Source organism: Erpetoichthys calabaricus, chromosome 1, assembly GCF_900747795.2.
Source record: "Erpetoichthys calabaricus chromosome 1, fErpCal1.3, whole genome shotgun sequence".
In the NCBI taxonomy this organism is placed as follows: domain Eukaryota; kingdom Metazoa; phylum Chordata; class Cladistia; order Polypteriformes; family Polypteridae; genus Erpetoichthys; species Erpetoichthys calabaricus.
In genome coordinates this window covers 178,372,167-178,397,475 of record NC_041394.2, presented here as the reverse complement: position 1 = coordinate 178,397,475, position 25,309 = coordinate 178,372,167, and the positions used below count along the sequence as shown (strand labels likewise).

Genomic DNA, 25,309 nt, shown 5'->3' with positions numbered 1-25,309 from the left:
CTATTTCAGTTGGCTAAATGAACTATTTTTTAGAACTGCAGTACACATAGTTTAAATAACTGGTCCAGGGTCACACAGTGGGTTAGAGGCTGAGAGTGAACAGCAGACATTGAGGCATACATTTAAGCACTATATTCACTTAATCATCTTGTATGTAACAATGACAGTGTGAGGTAATATAAATACATTCTAAGCAAAACTATAAATTTCATAACAAACATATGTTTATTTGAGTGACTTTTCTGTTATTATATTCTCCTTACTAGAAAATGAAACTGTAGCTCTAAACTGATTGTTGAAAGCAGGTGAGGGTTTTTATGTTTGTGTGTGTGTGTGTGTAAGTGTGTGTCAAAGAGTATGGTCTGTGATAGACTGCATTGCTTCCCAGTAGGTTTGGGTGCATGTACACCGCCTCTATATGTCCTTGAGCCGGAAAAACTGATTTGAAAATCAATAAAGGATATTTGTATGGCATATAAGTTAAAAAAAATCACAAAACATAAAGTAAATGCTATGAAAAATAATTTTATTTGAAAATATTTAAATATTATTTTACAAAAAAAACTATGTATAATAAACATATTACTTATTAATTAATTTACTTATATTTTTGCTGATTAATTAATTGTCTTATATTGTGAAAATACAGACTCTGAAAAAAGGGTGCGGAAATATGAACACATTTCACCAATCCTTTGGTCACTTCATTGGCTCCCTATCCATCTCCACATCGAATACAAATTCTGTTTGTTTACTCACCAATGCATCCATGGAAATGCTCCACAATATCTCAAGGAACTCCTTATACTACAATCTACTGCAAGAAACCTCCCTTTTGCAAATACCTTCCGCCTTCGCCCCTCTGTGACCAAACTTCACACAATGGGTGACCGAGCCTTTGCAGCCGCTGCTCCACGGCTCTGGAATGCCCTACTAGAAAGGCAAAGAACACAGCAGATTGTGGGCTGTTTTAAAAAACAGCTAAAGACTTCTCTATTTAGGAAAGCTTATTAACAAGAATGCTATAATTGTTGTTGTTTTATCTCTTTTTTTATCTTGCTTTGCCTTTGTTTAAACTTTTTATATAGCACTTTGAGATTTACTGCTAATGTAAAGTGCCGTATAAATAAAATGCATTATTATTATTCTGAAAAAAGGGTGGACTATTAGAACCCAAGTAGTATATCTCCCAGACTGCTTAAGGAAAGTGAAACTCCCAGACAGAACATATTGGAACTAGAGGTATGAAGACACCTGGGGCCTCATGTATAACGCTGTGCGTAGAACTCACACTATAACATGGCGTAAGCACAAAAGCGGGAATGTGCGTACACACAGAAAAATCCAGATGCAGGAATCTGTGCACACACAAACTTTCACGTTCTTCCACTACATAAATCCCGATCAGTGTGAAAAGTAACACATGTGCATGCGCCTTCTGTCCCGCCCCAACTCCTCCCAGAATTACGCCTCTTTGAATATGCAAATCAATATAAATAGCCTTCTGTGAAAAGACAATGGGAAAAGCACGGGGGAAAATATAAGAATTTCAGCGAATACCAAGTGGAGGCAAAGGAAAAACGTACTATTTGTTGGTTTAAACAGTGGTATAATCAACAAAAGGAAGTTGATCGAGTGACATAGTGTCGGAGAAACTCGAAAGCTCAAGTTCACAAAGTCACACAGTGCCCGAAATAAAAAAGAAGTCACATATCAAAGTCGGCGTGAAAAGGCAACTCGTAGCCCACTGTCTGAGTGTCATATGAAAGCTTATTAGGGTACAGAGAAAAAAAAATAGGCACACAGTGGGAAAAAAGCACGAAATGTCAACTTTAATCTCGAAATTTCCACTGTAATCATGTAGTTTATTTTGTCATTAAAGTAGAACATCATAAACTTCATCTTAAAATCATTTATTTTACTAGTTTTTCAAGTAGCACGTTAAATGCTTTGTTCTGTATTTGATCTTCTATGTGCTCTATGTGTGTGAATCACTACGTGCTTCGGTTCTTTCTCTTTCTCCGACAGGACACAGAATCCATTGCATTCGTGATATTACAGCTCTCTGAATAATTAAAATACTGAGATGTATAAGTGATATCTTTTTCATGATGATAGGAATGAAAGCATGTTATTAAACATGGGAACACGGTGGCGCAGTGATTGTTCATATCTCACGCAAGAGGCTTGCTGCGCCATTTTTTTCTCCAAATACCCAATCGCCACACAATCAGCTCTGTAATAGACGTTAAGCCATCTGTAAGCTTAGAACGCCGATTCTTCAAAACTTTTAAGGAACATTGAAATATCTTCGTAGTACATGTTTAATTATTCTATCCGTCTATCCTTCCAGTGTCGCGTCAGCACTAGCAATAATACAGCGCAAGGCAGGAGCTATCCGTGAACTAGCTACCGCTGCGGCACCGTGTCCTCACATGTTTAATTATTAACAATACAGATTATTTAAATAAAGTTAAAGTTTTATCTGTATACTATAAGCAACATATTTTGCTGCATTTCATCTTAAAAATGATATCGTCATCATACGCACTTTATAAAGTGGCGCAGGTTGTGCAATATTATAACTGTAGTGCAAGTTTACAGTGGGGTACCAGTAATTGCACTTATAAGTACAAACAGTTCTACAAGGAGCACTTGATGGACTGATTGGGTATGTTTATAGTTCTTGGGATGAAACTGTTTCTGAAACGCGAGGTCCGTACAGGAATGGCTTTGACGCGTTTTGCCGTGGTTGAGGTAGTGTGTGCTTGAAACTGTATACCGATAATTCTTTTTCGGATCAGCTGCTGCTGTTATTCCTCACTCAGATACAGTGATATAAATACACCGAGTGGTGCAGTGAGAGTAATATGGAAAAAGATGATCCGCTGTGGCAACACTTAACGGGAGCAGCTGAAAGAAGAAGAAGATGCAGTGAGCGTAACAACGCTAAAGCAGTTATGGTATTTGTAATACTATGGATATTCCCTGGACCATTATATTGCCACAGGTTAATTACAATCAGATGCATTACACTAATAAACAATATGCAGTTAACTTCAGTGTATTTATAAAGCCGCGTCAGGAATGTGGGTCTAAGAAAGAAAGGGTGACCACACAGGAACAGTAGCACTGCTTTGACGCTGGGTGCCGCCAGTCTGCAAAACCGAGCGGAGAAATTGCGTATGCCAGGGTATGAGGTACCGTGGAAATGTGCGTGGCTTTACGCCAAGTTCAGGTTTTATACATTGCGATTTGAGCGTGGAAACGTTTGTATGCAACATTTCTGTGCGTACGCACCGTTTATACATGAGGCCCCTGGCCTTTTCCCTCCATTACATGTTTCAGGTAGGCTCCAGAGAACTGTAGGTCATTTAGTCTCCCCTGAACTATGGTCAAGGACCAAACGTTGATAGGCCAAATTAGCTTGTGGCATTTATGAGATGTTTAATTAATAAATTAGACATTTTGTCAGATAAAGGTTTGTACACTGTATGCTCTCAAACAGTGAGACAGAAAGGGGATTTAATTTTCCTGTAATAATTTATTCATTGTGCTTAATTTATAAAATATTATTTTGATGCATTTATCCAACATTGGGCCTTAAGTTTATAGACAGCTGCAGGTTTCTCTTCTTTATACTGCAAAAGTATTTAGAGTCATCAAATATATTTTAAATCCAACCACTAGCTGATGCATTGTATAGCACAAATGTTTGTCCCTCTGCAGTGTATTAGGAAAAATCAGTTGCCCTGGACAGAATGTCACACCATCACAGGACATACCAATGTGCCCACACATCCACTCTGTCAATGGAAATTTAGCTTCACTAATCTGACCACAGGTTTTCTGACAGTTAAATGACACATATATGCTTGAAAGAAAATCACAGGAACCCAGTGATGCAAACTTTACACCAATCAATGTGATGAGGCACAGTGGTGCGCTGTGAGAGCTACCCAAGTGTGCCGTGGAAATAGTAGTATAGTGTAGTGTTCCTGTGACTGAACCTGAGAAGGATAAGCTTCACAGGCTGTCAAGACCTATCTATGGAAGACTGGAGTACATGTAGTAGCTGGTACAAAAGCAGCTCCATGATCGCAATGTTGCAGACACAGCACTTACAGCACTCTAGACGTGTCTCCTGACTGCTAGAGTGCCTGGGTGTGTGTTCTCTAGCAAGCCTCACAGGGCTGGTGGATAGTGGGCATACAAGTTGCCTCTGAGGCACAGAAGGGCAGGCAAAGGGAGAAATCAGCCTGGAGATGCCACCAAGGTGCTCAGTAAGTGCCGTGTATATGAATGTTGATCTTGGAGCTGCTTTTTTACTGTCTTCCGCTCGTCCAGTTGAGTGTGTGTGTGACATATAATGTGTTTGTGGTTAGTAAAATAATGGTGTGCCTTTGGATGTTTTTGGTCACAAAAAGTGTTCTACTGCAGAAACAGTTGGGAAACACTGCTCTACACAGAAGTTACTTAACCAGGAAACGGAGACCACTTACAAAAAGCTTCCAATGCTCTTCAGTGCGCTTGTGACACCCCGTGTAGTGGGAATTAGGATCACCAGCCTACACTCTAGGTGTCTAGTATGTGAGACCGAGCGTGACCAGGATGATGGTGTAAGACAGGGAGACACGGACACAAAAAGGGTTGGGTTTTTGAAAAATAAAATGATTTTATTTACAGGTGCACTTAAAGAAAACAAAAATAATGTCCTGCGGACTATATATATTAATACACAGTCCAATACCGCAAAGGACACACAAAAACAGTAAGTAAATGAAGCCCAAAAATAGTGACTATATACAGTATTTATAGTATTGAATGAAAGTCCCAAATGAAAAAGAATACTGCATACAAACTAGTTAAAACCATATATACACGAACGAAAGTCCCAAATGAAAAATGAATTGAATGAAAGTCCCAAATGAAAAAGAATACTGCATACAAACTAGTTAAAACCATATATACACGAACCAAAATGAAGCTATCTTCCTCCACAGTGCTCCAAGTCAGGAAGCTGCTCCTTCAAACAGTGTATACAGGAATCACCAAAACAAAAATATTCAAAATACAGAAAAGCCAAGCAAAATGACACCTTTTATTGGCTAACTAAAATGCTAACTAAAAAGATTACAATATGCAAGCTTTTGAGGCAACTCAGGCCCCTTCTTCAGGCAAGATGTAACATCTTGCCTGAAGAAGGGGCCTGAGTTGCCTCGAAAGCTTGCATATTGTAATCTTTTTAGTTAGCCAATAAAAGGTGTCATTTTGCTTGGCTTTTCTCTACATTCATAATGGCTAACACGGTACAACACCCTAGTACTACAAAATACAGAAAAAATGTATATACAAAAATAAACAGAGCACCAATAACCACAACCCAAATAAATACCTCCACCAAAGTTACTCTAGATATATATATATATATATATATGTACAAGAAAAAATATTTACAAAAAGCAAGGCACAAGCCGTAATGCTTGGTAAATTCAAAACGCTGTTCTCTACCAAGTACCTTTCTCTAAAACGATCTAGTCAGAAAGAAAGAACCGCCTCTAGAGGCCATGATTCCCTTTTGTATTTGGCGCCCTCGCGCCAACCAATTAAACTTTCCTACGTCATCCCTCTGTAAGCATGCAATGACGAGAATGCGTCTGCGAGAAGTGGCGTCTCCTGCCCTGCAAAAATACTATAATAGTTCAAGCAGCCGGTGCGCGCGCGCATAGCTGTCCCGGCTTTTGAGACGCGAACTGCACTTCTGCCTTAAGTGAACGTAAGCACTTACCATTTTTACATCCTTCCCCTGAGTTACTGCCCAGACAACAACTACAAACATGGGATCCCTTTTCTAAAACCGCGGTAAACTAATACTACGACGCTTCACACTTTCTTTTACTCCTTTAATGTTATGGGGTCACGGGAGGCACATGCAGGAGTGGAGGACCGACAATGCCATTCCGGCAGGTTAATGGCAAGGCTGTCTCTCCAGTCTACACGAGACCCACCGCGACACTCCCCAAAAGGCGCTAATAAGGTCAGTGAAGACGTCTGTCTGCATTCTATAAAAAGGAAAACGGCAAGTTTCCTTTCTTTATACTTTAACTTTTTATCCCAAACAAATGCCTCTCAACACTGCAGAGGACACTTAACAAATTTTATTTAATTACAGGTAATGCCAGTAAGGCACATTACCACAGCGCTGCAATGCACATGTTTTTTGTTAATAATAAAGAAAAGTTCAGTATAGATTAAATAATCTCATACAGTATATTAAAGTTCCTCTGTAGTTGTGTTCTAACTACAGAGGGATCACACTCCTCAGCCTCCCTGGAAAAGTCTATTCGGGGGTTCTGGATAGGAGGGTCCGTCGGATAGTCGAACCTCGGATTCAGGAGGAACAGTGTGGTTTTTCGTCCTGGTCGCGGAACAGTGGACCAGCTCTACACCCTTAGCAGGGTCCTGGAGGGTGCATGGGAGTTCGCCCAACCAGTCTACATGTGTTTTTGTGGACTTGGAAAAGGTGTTCGACCGTGTCCCTCGGGGAATCCTGTGGGGGGTGCTCCGAGAGTATGGGGTACCAGACCCCCTGATAAGAGCTGTTCGGTCCCTGTACGATCGGTGCCAGAGCTTGGTCCGCATTGCCAGCAGTAAGTCAAACCCGTTTCCAGTGAGAGCTGGACTCCACCAGGGCTGCCCTTTGTCACCGATTCTGTTCATAACTTTTATGGACAGAATTTCTAGGCGCAGCCAGGGTGTTGAGGGGGGTCCGGCTTGGTAGACTCAGGATTGAGTCACTGCTTTTTGCAGATGATGTTGTCCTGTTTGCTTCATCAGGCCGTGATCTTCAGCTCTCTCTGGATCGGTTCGCAGCTGAGTGTGAAGCGGCTGGGATGGGAATCAGCACCTCCAAATCCAAGACCATGGTCCTCAGCCGGAAAAAGGTGGAGTGCCCTCTCAGGGTTGGGAGCGAGATCCTGCCCCAAGTGGAGGAGTTCAAGTATCTTGGGGTCTTGTTCACGAGTGAGGGAAGAATGGAGCGTGAGATCGACAGGCGGATCGGTGCGGCATCCACAGTGATGCGGGCTCTGCATCGGTCTGTCGTGGTGAAAAAGGAGCTGAGCCATAAGGCAAAGCTCTCAATTTACCAGTCGATCTATGTTCCTACCCTCACCTATGGTCATGAGCTATGGGTAGTGACCGAAAGAACGAGATCGCGAATACAAGCGGCTGAAATGAGTTTTCTCCGCAGGGTGTCTGGGCTCTCCCTTAAAGATAGGGTGAGAAGCTCAATCATCCGGGAGGGGCTCAGAGTAGAGCCGCTGCTCCTCCGCATCGAGAGGAGTCAGATGAGGTGGCTTGGGCATCTGATCAGGATGCCTCCTGGACGCCTCCCTGGTGAGGTGTTCCGGGCACGTCCAACCGGGAGGAGGCCCCAGGGAAGACCCAGGACACGCTGGAGGGACTATGTCTCCCGGCTGGCCTGGGAACGCCTTGGGATTCCCCCAGAATAGCTAGAAGAAGTGGCCAGGGAGAGGGAAGTCTGGGCATCTCTGCTCAAGCTGCTGCCCCCACGACCCGACCTCGGATAAGCAGAAGAGGATGGATGGATGGATAGTATATTAAAGTTTCTAACCTCTTTGGTGTTCATAGCAGCTTGATCCAAAATCAATCACTTTAATTGTTCCCTGTCCCTTCTGGAATAGTAGAATATTTTCCTTAATTAAAAAGAGGAATAGGATGTTAAACTTTGTATCCATATTACAATATGATTACAGACATGAAAAAACAGAAGAACAATGTCCTTTGTGTTATGTACCAATGACATGTAAGCTGAGAAAAATGCATATATATTGCTTATAACCTGCTTATCTGAAAGGACGTGCTTCACTACTGCAATAGCAAAACATTCAAAGTATTGTAGTTATTTTCAAAACGTAAAAAGACAAAGGGAAGAGCTCTAGACCACTATACTATTACATACGTTGTTCATACAGCAGTTTATAAAAAATGTAATAATTTAATAAACAACTATTTTGATAGGGCTGATATAGTTTTAATGGGATTTCCAACTGTTCGCAATTTCAACAATAGAAATGTTTGGAGTTACTTTTTTTTTTTCTTTTTTAGTTTTCTGCTCTTCCTCCTCCTTATTTTTAGTGTGACTGTAGAAAGAAGAGGCCCATGAATTTCATAATCTGAAGTACACTACATTTTCTTACTGGTTTAAGGTCACAGTGGATGATCTTCTCACGGTGCAGCAACTGTAGGCATTTCAGTATGGCATAGGTAAAGCGACGTATGAGGGCCATGCTAAATCCTTGAAAGTTGTTTTTCTTTATAAGCTCATACAAGTTAAGCCTGTGGAAAAAGTCTGCTGTTAATACATATTTCTAAAGCAATTAAGTAAAAAGAGGCAAATTATCTTAGCATTAAGCATTAAGTTAATGCCATTATATAAAACAATAAAAATGTAAATATTATGAAAAAACATTAATTTTATAGACAAGTTATTTTAGCTAATTTTTTTTTATTTCAACAAATCAGGCACATTGCAAGGAAAGAATTGAGAATCCATTACGAATAAAGTTAAGATGTACATACAGTTTGAATTTTCCCTCCAATTCCTTATGAAAGAGCTACAAGATTTGCAGTAGATGGCGATATAAGCTCATCAATAATGCACAATAGTTCATTTATTTATTTAATTTTTTTTTTCCAGTAGGCAAAACCTTCATTTGTCAAGGAATTTAACATTACAACATTAGAATTGACATGTTTTACTTCAAACAAAAGCTAACTATAAAATTATATACACTAAAACATCTAAACAGAAAAAAATTAAATGAGACAAAATTATGTGAAAAATGTACACTTTACTCATGAAGACAACAGTGGTTTTGTATCTGCACACATTTAGCCATAGAAAAGTATCCCACTAGCAGCCCAATAAGATTTTTTGAGAAGTTTGAGAAATATCTGTATTTAAGTACAAGCTTTTCCCATTTTGGTACAATTGAGAAAAAAAAGTTATTCTCTTCTACTGTATGTAGTTTACAATTTGATCATCTACTTTTTTCTAACACACATATCTGCAAAGATCCACTTTCCAAAGCTGGGGTATAAATACTGGGTCAGTCACCAGGAAAACCTGTCAGAGCATTATTATACTAGTACAATTAGGCTTTCGATGAATAGAATACATCTTTGTTGATCAGTAAGGTAATGGATTACATGACAGGTGCTTTAACTGTGGATAAGTGCTATTCATTAAATTATATTGTCTGCTTTAACAGACAGAATTAACAGTAATATAAAATATTTGTTTAATGATTTTCAGCAAACTAGTGAATTGCCCTTTTAACATGTCTAGATCAATATTCTTTATTTACTTTGTCTTAAATGTAATTGTTACATTTCAGACTGCACTTCAGACTGTAACAGGATCTTTTACACCGCTATGTGGTATAGAAAAGAGATACCTCACTAATTAAGGCATTAACTAAGGTATACAGTGACAGTAATACAATACACAGACTTAGTTTTTAAGTTATATTTATAGACGTCGGCTTCATTCTCACCGAATTCTGAATTTGCAGCACTGATAGTAATTATCATAATGTTAAGAAGAGCTAAATTTAAACATAAAGAAGAAAATGTGTTGAATATGTAAAAATAACAAGATTTAATGCTTATGGTCAAGTGAAAGAAATGCTTTTCATTATTATGCATTTACTTTCTTTGCAAAAGAATCAACTTTTACAACATAACTACAAAAACTTCCTTTTGTGCAGTGATCAATTACAAAAACTATAAATGATGTAATGTCATGATTTAAATGTGCACTTAACAAACAACTTGTTAAAGATAAAGTGAAATTGTTTTGTTTTTTTAATACAATGCATGAATATTTATAGTAAACTTACTCTTCCAACAAAAATAATTTAAAACTAAGTACAATTACATTCACCAAATGGCAGGTTGTTACATTTACAAAAAAGTATTTACTTCATATTATATGTATTGTTTATGTTCCACTTTTGAACATAACTCAATCATGTTTAATTTATTGAATCTAGTGGGATGTACAATATACTAATTTCAGTCATTTAGGTAGAAGTCAAAATAGTTATATTTAGTCCTCACCGGAAATTAATAAGCACCAAGCGGATTCATCGTCAACGGAGGTTGGATAACTTGGCGGGTAAAGTCATGTGACTTTCAAAGAAGCAACAGGTTATGGGTGTGAGTTATTGTTGCCAGTTGAGAGCAAAAGTTTAGTGAAATAACAGTTAACACACACATGAGAAATATTCAGATATTCATTTAAAACACTTAATCACACAGGCTAACGTTACTCCGTTTTACATTTTTCCTTGTATTCTATTTTAATGTTTTATCAAACTACGCTCACCAACTACTGCCACAAGTCAGTAAATGTAGTATTAAGTTGTCTAGATTTACTCACTCAGTACGGGTACATTTATGTACGTTAAAAAAAAAAAAGTTCTGACTTTCGTTACGGGTCAGCTACTTTCAGCATTGCTGTTCATTAGTATTATCATAATATTGCTCAACAGATAAATACTATTAATACAGACAAATAAATAATACAACCAAATACAATACAATGCAGCTGCCGAATTTGCTCGTTTGAATATATAAAAAAATTATTTTGTGAAAGAAGGTGCTGAGCAGCAATTTTTGCACTTTATATTTTACTAATATTTAACATTTATTCTATAATATATACAGTTACATAAATATATTTTATAATATAACACTCTATCCAAGGTGTTCATATTTAGTTATACATTTTTCATGGCATTCTGGCTCAGCAGTGTTCTTGTACAACTGTTGTACATTTGAGCTTTTGAATAATAATCTTTTGTATTTTTGTTGGTTTGTATTGTTTTTACCAAATAAAACTAGTTTATTTCTTATTAATAACTTTGAACATGAACTATAAAATGATACTGGAACAAATATAATTGACAACCTAAAAAGGTTATAGCTAAGTAACTCAGTGAGGTGCATTTTTTAAGTTTAAGTACAGTATATAAAACAATTGTTAAAATATTATGTTTTATTGACATGTTCATTTAACATAATTAATTTAACAGAGAATGAAAAAGTTTTATTCATTTTATATAAAAGTATTATGTTGTTTCAGCATATATTAAGTGCATTAAGCACACTTAAATTATTTTTGATAAAAACAATTTTATTATGTGCAACCAATGTACATATTTTTTTATTTTAATCTGACATGCCATTTTTTTTCGGTGTAACCCCCAAACCCAAGTAAGTCCCAAGGAAAAAAATGTGGCTGTATAAAGGTGGCATATTAATAAAATGATAAATACAAGGAAAGGATGATTACAGTAAGAACTTAGAATAATATTGTTTTAAGCCATGTTAATGTAGTGTTTGCCAATTGACTGTTATTGCATTATACCTGTGAATGTGTGCAACTTTAATAAGTATAAATGTATTGTCACATATATGAAGTACAGTGAAGAGGCTCTCTGAGCTTGTGCTCAGTGTTAAATGCAGTAGAAAAATAAACTGAATTTAATAATTTAATAAAATGAAGCTGAAATAAACAAGATAAATAATAACTTAGTGCCTCCCCCATGGACCTTATTAAAAGGTACTGCTTCTATAAAAAGAATAGATTGCCTAAAACACATTCCCATCCTGATACAGCACAAATACTCTCTTCTCACCCCACATTACTATCTCTAGCCTCTCTTCTTCCCACTACCTGAGCCTTTGTTCACCTTTGGACAATAGCTTTATTTGCTCAAGGCGTGTTCCTCCATATTGTTCCTACCAAACCCACAAGTTCAAGGTTAACATATTAGTACTCATCTTCAAAAATGATTACATCCACTGATATTTTACTTAATGAAAACAACATCATCCCATATTCTTTTCACAATTTATTCTACCTTCTACATGGTGCAGTCATAAAGCCACAACCAGTGCTATAATCCCCTTTTCCCTAACAAGATGCTCCATAGCTCATATTGGAAAAAGTTTGTCCAAATAATATATACTTTCACTTGTTTTGGCTTTTGTTGAAACTAAATCTCACTTTAGCTGATACTGTTCACATGAATGCATATGTTATGGAAATTGAAGGCAGACTATGTTAATTTTGTCAGGTTTGCCTCCTTATGTGTACCAGCGGGAACTTTTAATGTATTAAAGCAAACGGACCTATCTTGACTAGAGGCTTTCTGGGAAAGGTTTATGTGTGCTTCCCGTGTTCCTAAAAGGAATACCGTTTGGTTGACAGGCCACACAGGAAATTCTGCCTGGTTTCAGCCCCAATGACTTCACTTCCGTCAACCAGCCATAAAAGCCAGACCACATCCTGCTTTTACTCAGTTCTGTTTTGGACTCAACTCTGTACACATCTGTACTAAATACTTGCCTTTTTGCAGCCTGGATTCAAGTATACAGTTGGCTGCCCCAAATATTTTCCGTGTGTCAAGGCTATTCACTTCACACCCCAAATTAATTGTACCTTATAAAAAGGAGCTGTTCAATTCAATGGTTCCATCAGTTGCTTCTAGGCTAGGCTTTGATAATGTGAAGAACCACAGGGTTGTAATTCCTGCACTTTGAATTGCACACATGATATTGCATGTGGCCTTTCAAATGTTAAAGTACATATATAACAAATAACTAAAGTACCAAATACATTATTACATATGAGTGCCAAAAAGTGGACATTTTATTAACACAGTTAGTATGGGCCTTTTTAAGTACACTGTGTAAATATGTGAAAGCCCTTAGCTTCTACTAATACAGACATAACCACCTGTTTAATTATCATAATAACACTACCAAGTATATATCTTTACCTACCCCAAAAGTTCAAAAGAAATACAGAGGTGATTTCGGAAATAAAAGTAATCCTTCATATGTATGACATTGTAAGCATTTTCTTTGTCATTTCTACGAAGTGCATCAAGTATTTTTAGTTCCACCAGGGCTTGATGATGAAATCTGTGAAAGAAAAGAAAATGTGTGACAAAGCTATGAACCAACACCTACATTTCATGCCAAGGTCTCATCTGTTTTAAAGTGTATTCAATCTTCTGAATTTAACTTGAAACTACAAATAAATTATTTACACTCCAATGCTTGCTTACAGTAAGCTTGCTTGTATGTAAAGAATGGTAACAATGATTCAGTGATTGAAACAGTTGAAAATTCTGTTACTTGTTACTTTGTGATCTGTTAATCTGGCTTCCTCTACAAAACAGAAATATATCTACAGTAGAACACATGTAATCTTCCTTGACCACAAGATCATCAATCTGACAAGCCGCACTTCAACAGTTTTTCTCAATGAGGAGAAACCCTGCATCCATGAATTATTCAGTAATCAGTAACCGCACATGATTAATGATGTTTAAAGCACTAGACTGCAGATTACAAGGTTATTTTATCATGTTTCACTTGTTCATGCTCCAGATTTACAAAATGTGTAAATATGATGTAAATGTGTTGTTCTAAGCTAATTCAGATAACTGCCAACTAGGGATATGAATTTTGATCACATTTCAGAACTGATAGTTTTGACATTTAATAAATTAATAACTGCTGATCATTAAAAACATACATTGTATTTAATACCACAGACAATACTGCAAGAAAAATTTTCCCAGAGAATGTTTTATCCATGCATTGTTAATATAAAAATTAACATGAACTGAAAGGTGAATGTATCACTACTTTCTTACCAAAAAAGTTTCTTAGCAATATTGTTAGATATGTAAAATGTTGTTTCTGTGGTATTACTGTTTTCACCTGCCAGACTTCCTTCATGTAATGGAATGTAAGAATACAATGTGCTACTAAATAGACAATAGGTAGATTGCTGCAGTCTGGCCTCTCTAAATGGGTGCTTGTTTCTGTTGATGTGCTGCTTTTGTATTTCAGCACAGTGTTACACAGTTTCCTGTAAACTCTGTCACCATTTCGCTCCATGTAATTCCAAACCAAGCAACATTTAGGATCTTTTATTTTTACTGAAGACATCTGTTCTGCCTCTCGATATATAGATATCTAACATGTATTTTAGGTTCTACCGATATATGTCTATGTAAGTGAAAAACAAGTCTCACGATAAGTTTGTATCATGTGTTGTAGTGCAAAAAAGCAATTACATTTTGAACACACATTAATTTGTTTGTTGGGTTTAAACTCTTAATGTAAATTAACATAACACATGATCAATCATACATATTTACCATCAGATAATTAAGTAAATATAATGTACATAACAATATGTGTTGAGGAGCAAGAAGTTACAGAAAAGTACACTGCAAAAAATGAAATCTAAGCAAGTGAAAAGTATTTATATCATGACATTAAATCTTGTTTTCCTTATTGTAAGAATTATTGACTTATCAAAAAACTTGTACTTATATTTTTTAGCTTAATTTAAGAAATCTTGTCAAGTAATTTTTTACTTACCCATTGGTAGATATCTTAAATAAAAGCAAAATAACTCTTTTTGTCTAGATTTTGTATATACATTTTTTGCAGTGCATCAGATCCTGAAACATCTGAAACTGGAATTAGCAGGTTCAGCTTATGAGTGGAATTTGAAATGCAGGAAGGAGACAGATTTATTTACAACAAAAAAATGGAGTCCAGAAGTTATGCAGGTAAAAAACTAAAGGTTCAGATGAAACATACTCAATATAATCAAATCAGAAATGCTGCAGATTCTATTACAAATTGTAGCTGTACAATATACTATATAAAAATACATTCCATTCTGAAAATCTTATATTCCCCAACTAAAAAAATGACAATATTTAATTTATTATAAGCCTGGCTGAAAATATCTGTCAAGCTTTGAACAGTGGTCAAGATATTACCTTTTCTTGTTGCGGATTATCTTAATAGCAACAAGCTCGTTTGTTTTGTGGTCTAAACATTTGACAACCTGGCCAAAAGAGCCTTTTCCAATGACTTCTAAAACTTCAAATCTGTATGCAATATGGTCATGTAAAACCTAAGAAAGAAACAAATGATGAGCAACTACATCACTGCATAATTACAAAAGGACAAATGCATACAATTGCTGAGATCAAATTACTGAGAATGATTAGCTGCATTCACTGTATATCAATGTTATTACATTTGTTGGTGCAACAAGTATTGTCTCAATGCATTCTGAAAAACCTTTACCATTGTTCTTCTGTTATTGAGTAAGACATCAATCCATCTTCAGCATGAAGGAAAAAAACCTGCTCTGCACTATCCTAAATATTGCTATCATTTTTTGTGAAGGAAAGTGTAGTTCCTGACATCCTCTCAGAAATCCATTAAAACAGCATGGCTGTATGTTTATGGGATATTTTCTTTACTCAAAATATTTGGAAAAATTTAATTTGAAAAACACGACACATAAGCAATAGCAATAAAAAAACACTAAGAAAACGGTTTATGGGTATGTACAAAACAGTAAAAGCAAAAAAAAAAAAAAACACACTATAAGACATTGGAAAAACTAAACCCATTTATAAATAATGAGTGCAGTATATCTCCTCACAAATTTACATTGTGTTGAATCTCCACTGTAAGGGCTATCACATTTTACTAAAATAATATTAAACAATAAAAGCAATGCATCACAAGATCCTAAATATTCATTAATCAATATTAAAATCCAATTATGTCTCCAATTTCAAGCTGTAAATTAGTAGAAAATTTATTTCAACAAGGCCACATGCTAATATCTAATATAAAATGAAGGTCCATTAAAGGTTTAATAAGTTAGCTCACTGAGAATTTCTAACATTGTAGCTTTTATATATGTGGTTCAGTACCCTGGTGTGATAGGCTTTACAGTCAGTGTGTGAGTTACTATCAACATACAAAACATAACTGTGTATCTATCATCCATCCATCCATTTTCCAACCCGCTGAATCCGAACACAGGGTCACGGGGGTCTGCTGGAGCCAATCCCAGCCAACACAGGGCACAAGGCAGGAACCAATCCTGGGCAGGGTGCCAACCCACCGCAGGACACACACAAACACACCTACTAGGGCCAGTGTATCTATCAGCATACACTAAATGCAACAAAGAAGTGTTGATTGACTTTTGTGGGCAGAAGGTGTTAATGGAGTGGAAATTACCACCCATTCACAGATTTAAAATGAATATGATGCAGTGTCTTACCGCAGTGTAGATGAGTGGACAGAAATATTAAAAACGGCTGGACAAATATGACAAGTGCAGAGTGTTCTGAGTGTCTGTAAACACTGACCACTACTGAGAAGTGGCCAAAAACAAGTCCCATCATTACTCTTAGATGACTGAGGAAATTGCATTTTAAGAAGAAGAAGCTGTCAATTAGTAGGTAATGCAGCATTAAAGAAGCAGTGCATAATTCATTTTGCATTCAAAATTATTTTTCTGACAGCGTTCATAAGATTGTAGACTACTGGTATAAATGTACTGAGGAAAGACACCGTTCAAAAGTAATTAAAATGATTCTAACATATATACAATTTTTTGAAAAATTTTTTTTTTCATTAACTAATTTTTAAATGCCAGCTTCATGAAAAAAAGACATACCAGACAAGACTATTATTTTTCCCTTCAGTGAAATTTTTTTTTAACATACCTTGAAATAACTTCCATGATCGTCATCATACCCACAGTTGTGACCACCTCCAGGAATACCCTCAACTTTTTCAGAATCTTGACCAAGAAACCACACCTCAGTGTAGTCTATTATCTCTTCCTGTTCGTACTCCGTTAGACAACTTCTAAAGTGGTTCAAGGCTTCTACAATCAAAATTATATATAGATATTTATATATACATAAATCTGAAAAACAGTGAAGATGGCAACATGCATTAATTTAAGAATGTTGATGATTATGCCTGTGACTACAGTTTGATGGGCACAGTTTAGGACAACAAATTAAATATGTAACCAATAAAGTGTATTGATTATAATGGAAGAATGTTGGGAGACTATATGCTCACTGAGCAATATATTAGAAACACTATACTAAAACAGGGTAGGAACTCCTTTTGAACTCAAAACAGCCTCAATTCTTCCACAAGATATTGGGAACATTCCTTTGAAATTCCGGTACATGTTTCTATGATTGCATCATGCAATTTCTGCAGAATTGTCAGCTGCACATTCATGCTACAGATCTCACGTTCTACCATATCACAAAGGTGTTGTATTGATTTCAGATCTGGGGTCTGGAAAGGTCACTGAAGAACACTAAACTCAATGTCACATTCATGAAACCAATTTCAGATGACGTTTGCTTTGTGACATAATGCATTATCATGATAGATGTAGCCATTAGAGAATGGGTTAATTGTGGCCACAGTGGAGTCCACAACAATACTCAAATAGGCCTTGTCCCAATATGTGCCAAGAAAACATTTCCCACATCATTACACCTCTACTACCATAAGCCTAGACTATAGACGCAAGGCAGGTTTTGGACATGGATTCATGCTACTGGCACAAAATTCTAACCCTACTATCTGTATACCTCGGCAGAAATCAGGGTTCATCAGACCAGACTACATTTTTTCAGTCTTTAGCTCTTGGCTGACAGGAGTGGAATCCAATGTGGTCTTCAGCAGTTGCAGCCCACCCACTTCAAAGTTTGACATGTTGTGCATTCAGAGATGCTTTTCTGCTGACCATAGTTTTACAGAGTGCTTATCTAAGTTTCCATTGCCTTTCAAACCAATCTGGCCATTCTCCTCTGACCTATAGAGACTGTTGTGAATGAAAATCCAGGAGATCAGCAGTTGTAAAATACTCAAAACCAGCCCATCTAGTACCAACAATCACGCCTCGGTCAGAATCATTGAGATCATATTTTTCCCCATTTTGGTGGTTTATGAGAACATTAACTGAACATCTTGACCTGTATCTGCATGATTTCATACATTATATAGATGTTCCTAATAATTTTCTAAGTGAGAGTAGATAATAATTTATTAGTCTTCCAAATCAATATGTGGATGTAAGGAGTCATATATCATACAAGCTCTCCTGCCACATACTGTATATTAAAAAGGCCTCTGCAGGGCTGCCAGGTCTTTTTATGTCAGGCTAGAGTTCAGGAATTCAGACAAACAAAGATTCTCTGGGGAAGCTTTGGAAGAATGAACCCAGGAGTTTTCTAGGGCATCCTATACAGGCTGACCCCTCTTCCACCCCAGAAGGACACATAAAAGCTCCTTCATGTCATGGTTCAGTGACATTGTAGTGAGGAGTAGCAGAGTTAAGAAAAAAAATCCAACAAGTAAACATTACACTAAAAATCACATTAGTCTATTAGTGCAAAAATACTGATGTAGTCAGTATGCTTGGTGTAAATGGCTTCTGAATGAAGATTAATCAATTAATCAAAATTATCTGCTATCTTAAATACAATTTCAACAAAATGCAGTCATGTACAGAAGAAGACAACAACAAAGCAACGGCTAAACATTAACTCTATTTAAACATTGTAAAAGTAGAGAACATGTCCTCAGGGCAAGAATTACACTACAATGAAGACCTATGTACATTACAATAGTTGCCTTCCATAAAATTTGTACTTAAAACCAGTGACATCTTGGATTTGGTCTGTTCAAGGTGAAGAAGATCAAGATGTTTGACACTGAGTTAATAAACAAACTATGCAATCTTCTAAACAGACATGATGTAGCTCACACACTCTCACAAGACTGTAATCTAATCAGATGATATAAAGTTTTCATCATTATAAGTGACAAACAAACCTGTAGGTGTCAACGGCAGTCTATGACCTTCAAGTGTCCTCTCCTTCTCTTGCTTGTTAAATTGACTCTTGTTGCTGGAGTCTGGCAGGATCTCAGCTGAGCTCAATTTTGTTACATGATGCAAGCTCCTGTGCTGCTCTTCCTGTTAATCAATAGGCAATAAGCCAAATTATTGCCACTCCAAACCTTCCCCTTAAGTAATTATTCATCAAGTAAAATGTGTAATAGTCTAAGAAATGTGATGATGGTACCATCGAAACAAAACACTCTTACAACTCCCCCTTTAAATGCAGTAAATGTTAAAGTTACAAGGTAATTGCTAATTACATATACTGTGAAGATTTGTCAATAAGGTACATGGCATTACTCCTCAACTAGCATAAATATTCTTACTGCAATATATAAAAGATGCTTTAGTAACTGAAAAATAACAGTAAAACACATTTGTTTATATAAAACCTCAAAACAAGGATTATATTTAATATTTTAAACCAATTTATAAACATCAAATCTTTCTTAACATGTTAATATCCACTGTTAAAATCTTTATGATGCATGCCTTCAATGATTTACAAGTCACCTGCACAAAGGCAGATTAATTTATTTGGGAAAGATCTAGTCACAATATCTGGTTGCACTTTGTGGCTGCCAAAAGAGGTGAAAAAGGTACAAGGAAAAAATCAAACTGTATGTAGCAATTTAACCTCCAACAATATGCTATATTTCAGACAGATAGCAGGAATTCATCTAGTTTAGATAACAGAAATATATCAGGGCAATAGTGCTATACTCTAGTTAAGATATCACAAAATCAGATCAGTTCTGGGATGGGGGCGCAGTGATAGCTGGAACCATCTTCTTCTTCTTCTTTCAGCTGCTCCCGTTAGGGGTCGCCACAGTGGATCATCTTCTTCTATATATTTCTATCCTCTGCATCTTGTTCTGTTACACCCATCACCTGCATGTCCTCTCTCACCACATTCATAAACCTTCTCTTGGGCCTTCCTCTTTATCTCTTGCCTGGTAGCTCTATCCTTAGCATCCTTCCCCCAATATACTCAGCATCTCTCCTCTGTACATGTCCAAACCAATGCAATCTTGCCTCTCTGACTTTGTCTCCCAACCGTTCAACTTGAGCTGACCCTCTAATGTACTAATTTCTAATCCTGTCCATCCTTGTCACCCCCAATGCAAATCTTAGCATCTTTAACTCTGCCACCTTCAGCTCTGTCTCCTGCTTTCTGGTCAGTGCCACCGTCTCCTACCCATATAACATAGCTGGTCTCACTACCATCCTGTAGACCTTCCCTTTCACTCTTGCTGATATCCGTCTGTCACAAATCACTCCTGACACTCTTCTCCACCCATTCCACCCTGCCTGCATTCTCTTTTTCACCTCTCTTCCACAATCCCCATTACTCTGTACTGTTGATGCCAAGTATTTAAACTCATCCACCTTCGCCAACTCTACTCCTTGCATCCTCACCATTCCACTGACCTCCCTCTCATTTACACACATGTATCCTGTCTTGTTCCTACTGACCTTCATTCCTCTCCTCTCTAGAGCATATCTCCACCTCTCCAGGGTCTCCTCAACCTGCTCACTACTATCGCTACAGATCACAATGTCATCAGCAAACATCATAGTCCATGGGGACTCCTGTCTAATCTCGTCTGTCAACCTGTCCATCAGCATTGCAAATAAGAAAGGGCTCAGAGTCGATCCCTGATGTATCAGACTAAAAAAAATTATACAACACTGGCTGATTTCAGTAATACATAATTAGCATTAGACAAAATTTTGTTGAATCAAATATTGAGATACAAAATACTGATAATACGAAATATGGTCTTGTATTGTACACTTAACTTTCTGTATTGTAACAGTTTTCATGATACACTTAATCAGTACTGGGAGCAGCAAACTGCAGTTACTATAGCTCTCACAAGCCACAGATGTGTGAATAAGTGCTAAAGGCAATGACAAACCTTTCAGAGGTTTGGTTGACTATGGCATGGTGAAATTATACAGAAGTGGAACATGCACTGTGCTCAATAGTCCTCTAGCATGGCGGACAGAGAAAGCAGCCCAATTCCTGATGCCTGCTTTTCTGCTCAAATGAAATGTCTATACCCGCTGAGTGAGTGTTTTAGTTGCACGGTATACTGAAGAGATGTCTAAGCACCATACAGATTGTTGCCATTCTCATTTTTTTAAAGAAATATAACATGACAGAGATACACAGGTGGATGAGCCCATGTTGTCCTGGATAATGGAGTACTGTATCAGTCTGGCAGGACTGTGTTTTTGATACAGATATGAGCAACAAGGAACCACAAGGAACAGTCTTGTCTCCTTTTCTCTTTCACTCTGCACACTTATAGACTTATAGACTATAAATATAATACCAGGTCAAGTCACTTGCAGAAACTCTCAGATGGCTCTGCACTTAAGGGGATGAGACAGAATATAGGAGTGAGGGGGAAAAGTTTGTTTCTTGGTGCAAAGAGAACCGTCAGCATCTTTTTTCTTTATTGATTTTATTAAAAGCAATGAACATTCCATACAATCAAATCAGGCTTAACAGAACTAATTTCAACCCCCACCCAAGAGAAATAGAGGAAGGCCAATAGCCAGGGTAAAACTTTAGAGTAGGAAAGGGGGAAGAGAATCCTTTTCCCCAATATAATGCTTATTCTAAAATGTTATTGATTAGATCCTGCCAGGTTTTAAAAATTGTTTTGAACAGATCCTCTAAGAGAGAATTAGATTTTTTTCCCATTTCATATAGTATATAACATCAGTTACCTACTGACTTAAAAGAGGTGGGCAAGGATTCTTCAAGTTGAGCATGATAAGTCTATGTGCTAATAATGAAGTAAAGGCAACTACAGTTTGTATGTCCTTCTCCACTTTAACACCAAACACAGCTGTTAATGGGTTAGGAGTGATTGTGAGAATTGTCTGCATCTTAACATCATCAAAAACCAAGGAACTGGTTATTGACTTTCACCACACCAAACAGTCTCTATGTCTGGTCACTATTCAAGGAGTGGATGTAGAGGTGGTCCACTCCTACAGGTACTTTGGGGTCCACATTAATGACAAGTTGGACTGGTGTTGTAACAAAGAGGAACAATGTAAGATTATGAAAGAGAGGTCTCTTTTTCCTTAGGAGACTGTATTCCTTTAATGTGGGAAGAGACATCCTGCACATCTTCTACAACTCTGTGATGGCCAGTGTGATTTTCTAGTCTGTGGTGTGCTGAGCTGGTAGCATAACTTCAAGAGAGGCCCACTGAGTTAACAGGCTAATTAAAAGGGCAAGCTCAGTCATAGGACACACTATGGACCCAATAGGGATAGTGGCAGAAAGGAGAGAGTTAAAACAAACTGTGTGCCAGGATAGTACATCAATACGTGCCATTGCCAGAAAGTTAACTGCGTCTCCCAGCACAGTCTCAAGGGAATGGAGGAGATTCTAAGAGACAGGCGGTTACTCTAGGAGAGCTGGACAAGGCCATAGAAGGTCCTTAACCCACCAGCAGGACTGGTATCTGCTCCTTTGGGCAAGGAGGAATAGATGATGAGCACTGCCAGAGCCCTACAAAATGACCCCCAGCAGGCCACTGGTGTGAATGTCTCTAACCAAACAATCAGAAACAGACTTCATGAGGGTGGCCTGAGGGCCCGACATCCTCTTGTGGGCCCTGTGCTCACTGCCAGCCCAGCACCGTGGAGCTCAATTGGCATTTGCCACTGAATACCAGAATTGGCAGGTCCACCACTGGCGCCCTGTGCTTTTCACAGATGAGAGCAGGTTCACCCTGAGCACATGTGACAGAAGTGAAAGGGTCTGTAGAAGCTGTGGAGAATGTTATGCTGCCTGTAACATCGTTCAGCATGACCAGTTTGGTGGTGGGTCAGTGATGGTCTGAGGAGGCATATCCATGGAGGGACGCACAGACCACTACAGGCTAGACAACAGCACTTTGACTGCCATTAGGTATTGGGATGAAATCCTTGGACCCACTGTCAGACCCTATTCTGGTGCAGTGGGTCCTGGGTTCCTCCTGGTGCACGACAATGCCCGGCCTCATTTGGCGAGAGTATGCAGGCAGTTCCTGGAGGATGAAGGAATTGATACTATTGACTGGCCCCCATGCTCGCCTGACCTAAATCCAGATAGAGGAAACATGACTCAGTGCAGAAGAGCTAGAACTTAGTTTGGCACTTATTGGACTTAATATATGGATAAGAAACAACTCTTCAGAAATGAAACAACAAGAAAAATGGTGAATAACATTGGAAGCAAAAGTGACCAGAGCAAATAAGGGAACCAAGTTTGAACACAGCTCTACTAAATATCATTGTAATAAGTAAAATTCTGAGAAAAACATACTACTGAGTAAAAGCTACTTAAGAGCATTACATTTTAAATTTGTTGCTACACCCACCATCCCTACATTTTTCAAACTTGCTTACCCTGGGTAGGGTCACAAGTAAGCTGGAGCCTAATCTTGGCAAGCATTGCACACAAGGCAGTAATAATCCCTGGACAGGGCACCAGTCCATTGCAAGGTTATTTGCTGTAGCTTATAATAATTTTGAACATGCTGTATAGTGTTTACTTTCATGGTATTAAAAAACTGCAAATCACCCCTAAATCAAACTATGCAGTGAACAATTATTTTATGCAATGTAAAGCACTCACATGTGTTTACAATATATTTTTGAATGTCAGTGTAAAATTCTTGGCATTTACCAAGACACAAACTAAAGCTTGTTGGTCAGAAACACTCATATAAGGCAGGTGGCACTGCGAAAGATGACACAACGGGAAAAAATGTAATCCTAACAGTCTCTTCTTGTGGGTTATTTATAATAAAAACAAGTTGGTCACTGAGGCTCAAACTTGCTATGTTATTGTTTCACCTACCTATTATCCATCCATCCATTCATTTTTTTATGTATTCATCCATATATAAAATTTTTAAGTGGACAAACGTTCATCTCCAGTACACAGGTGACACTAGTTCTCTAGTGGTGAGCTTTTGCCTATTGTTCTCCTGACACTACTGGAAGGATGAATGGAGGATCTATGCTAATCAGAAAAAATTATTTTTAGTCTATGTAATGACACTTTTTGTTAACTCTCCCAAATTATTTCTCCTTCCTTGTTTCATGCTCGTTGAGAATATAAATAAGAACGTCACTGTACATGTGACACTACTGCTTTGATTACTTTTCTTTGAGTATCAGGATTCTGTTAGATTTATAGCAAGAAAACTGACAGTAAGATTGACAAAACCAACAAACATAATGCAGAAAAGAGAAGGCTCTCTGTAGTTTGTTTAGAAGCTTCTTGTTTTCCAGGAAGGAAAGTTTTACCTTTAAGCTTGTACCTTCTTGCTTTAATTCCCTGCCATGATTAAGAAAGTTTTTAAAGAATAGCTCAGGCTAGACTGGCATCTTTGCTCCTGGTTCAACAGTTAATTTGGGTAGAATGCACCTCATTTGCCTCTGCCACACAGTTCTTTATGTCTGTGGTATGAACTTTTAAAGCTCAATTTTCATTTTAGGCTCAAGTTAAATAGAAGATTTTTTTAAACTCAGTTTCTGCAACATGTTGGAAAACATTAAACAAGTGGTGAATATGTGATCAACTCTTCAGCTCTTTCTAATAGGGAGAAGTAATATTGTTAAAATCAATATCCTTCAAAAAGTAGAGTATTATCATATACATTAACAAACCCTTTTTCAAAAAGCTTCATTCAACTCTAAGTGTATTTATATGGAAGGAAAAAAGGCTATGTATTACAAAAACAGCACTGGTAAAGACTGAACACTGAGTGACATTACCTGGCATTACCTGATTTCCATGTTTATTAAATATTACATATTCATTACTAGCTGTGGTACCCAGCTTTGCCCAGGAACATTTCTTGGACAATGGGCCTTGGTTACTGTGCTGAAGGTTAAGCCACTTCAATCCAATCAGAGGGTAAGCTGCTGAAAATGTCAGCAGCTATAAATGTCTTGGTATGACTACTACTAAAGACTAAACAAGTGTACACATCTTGATAATGATCATGATGGCTTACTAATAACCAGAAAGCACTTATGAGCACAACAAATTCTAAAAAGTGCACAGTAGAGTCTAACTGTACTCACCTCATGACTTCCTGGCACAGCACCTACTTTGCATTACAGGAATTGGTTAAGTTAGATTAGCATATTACTGCTACTTATCTCATTTCTGCCACCTCAGGCAACCTGGCTAACATAATACAGTACAACCATTTGTAATTACACCCCTAGTTTCTGGGGCATATTTTATCCAGATACCTTAATATTTCTCAAAAGATATTTGCACTGAGTGTACCTGATATGTGTTCTTATTTATCCATCCATCCATCCATTATCCACCCTGCTATATCCTACCTACAGGGTCACAGGGGTCTGCTGGAGCCAATCCCAGCCAATACAGGGTGCAAGGCA

The 25,309-nt window shown here is 37.5% G+C and overlaps 1 protein-coding gene across 3 annotated transcripts in view; it reads right to left on the bottom strand.

Moving 5' to 3' along the window:
- The window catches only part of dyrk4 (dual-specificity tyrosine-(Y)-phosphorylation regulated kinase 4), a 143,674-nt gene that overhangs the window by 38,892 nt on the left and 79,473 nt on the right, over positions 1–25,309 (bottom strand). For all 3 annotated transcript variants that reach the window (XM_028809184.2, XM_051924435.1, XM_028809190.2), the window contains 6 exons: positions 18,808–18,949; positions 16,665–16,828; positions 14,907–15,043; positions 12,880–13,020; positions 8,223–8,361; positions 7,637–7,718 (listed from right to left, as the gene is read on the bottom strand). In XM_028809184.2, the coding sequence (XP_028665017.1) occupies positions 7,637–7,718; positions 8,223–8,361; positions 12,880–13,020; positions 14,907–15,043; positions 16,665–16,828; positions 18,808–18,949 (805 nt within the window). The remainder of the gene's footprint in view (positions 1–7,636; positions 7,719–8,222; positions 8,362–12,879; positions 13,021–14,906; positions 15,044–16,664; positions 16,829–18,807; positions 18,950–25,309) is intronic.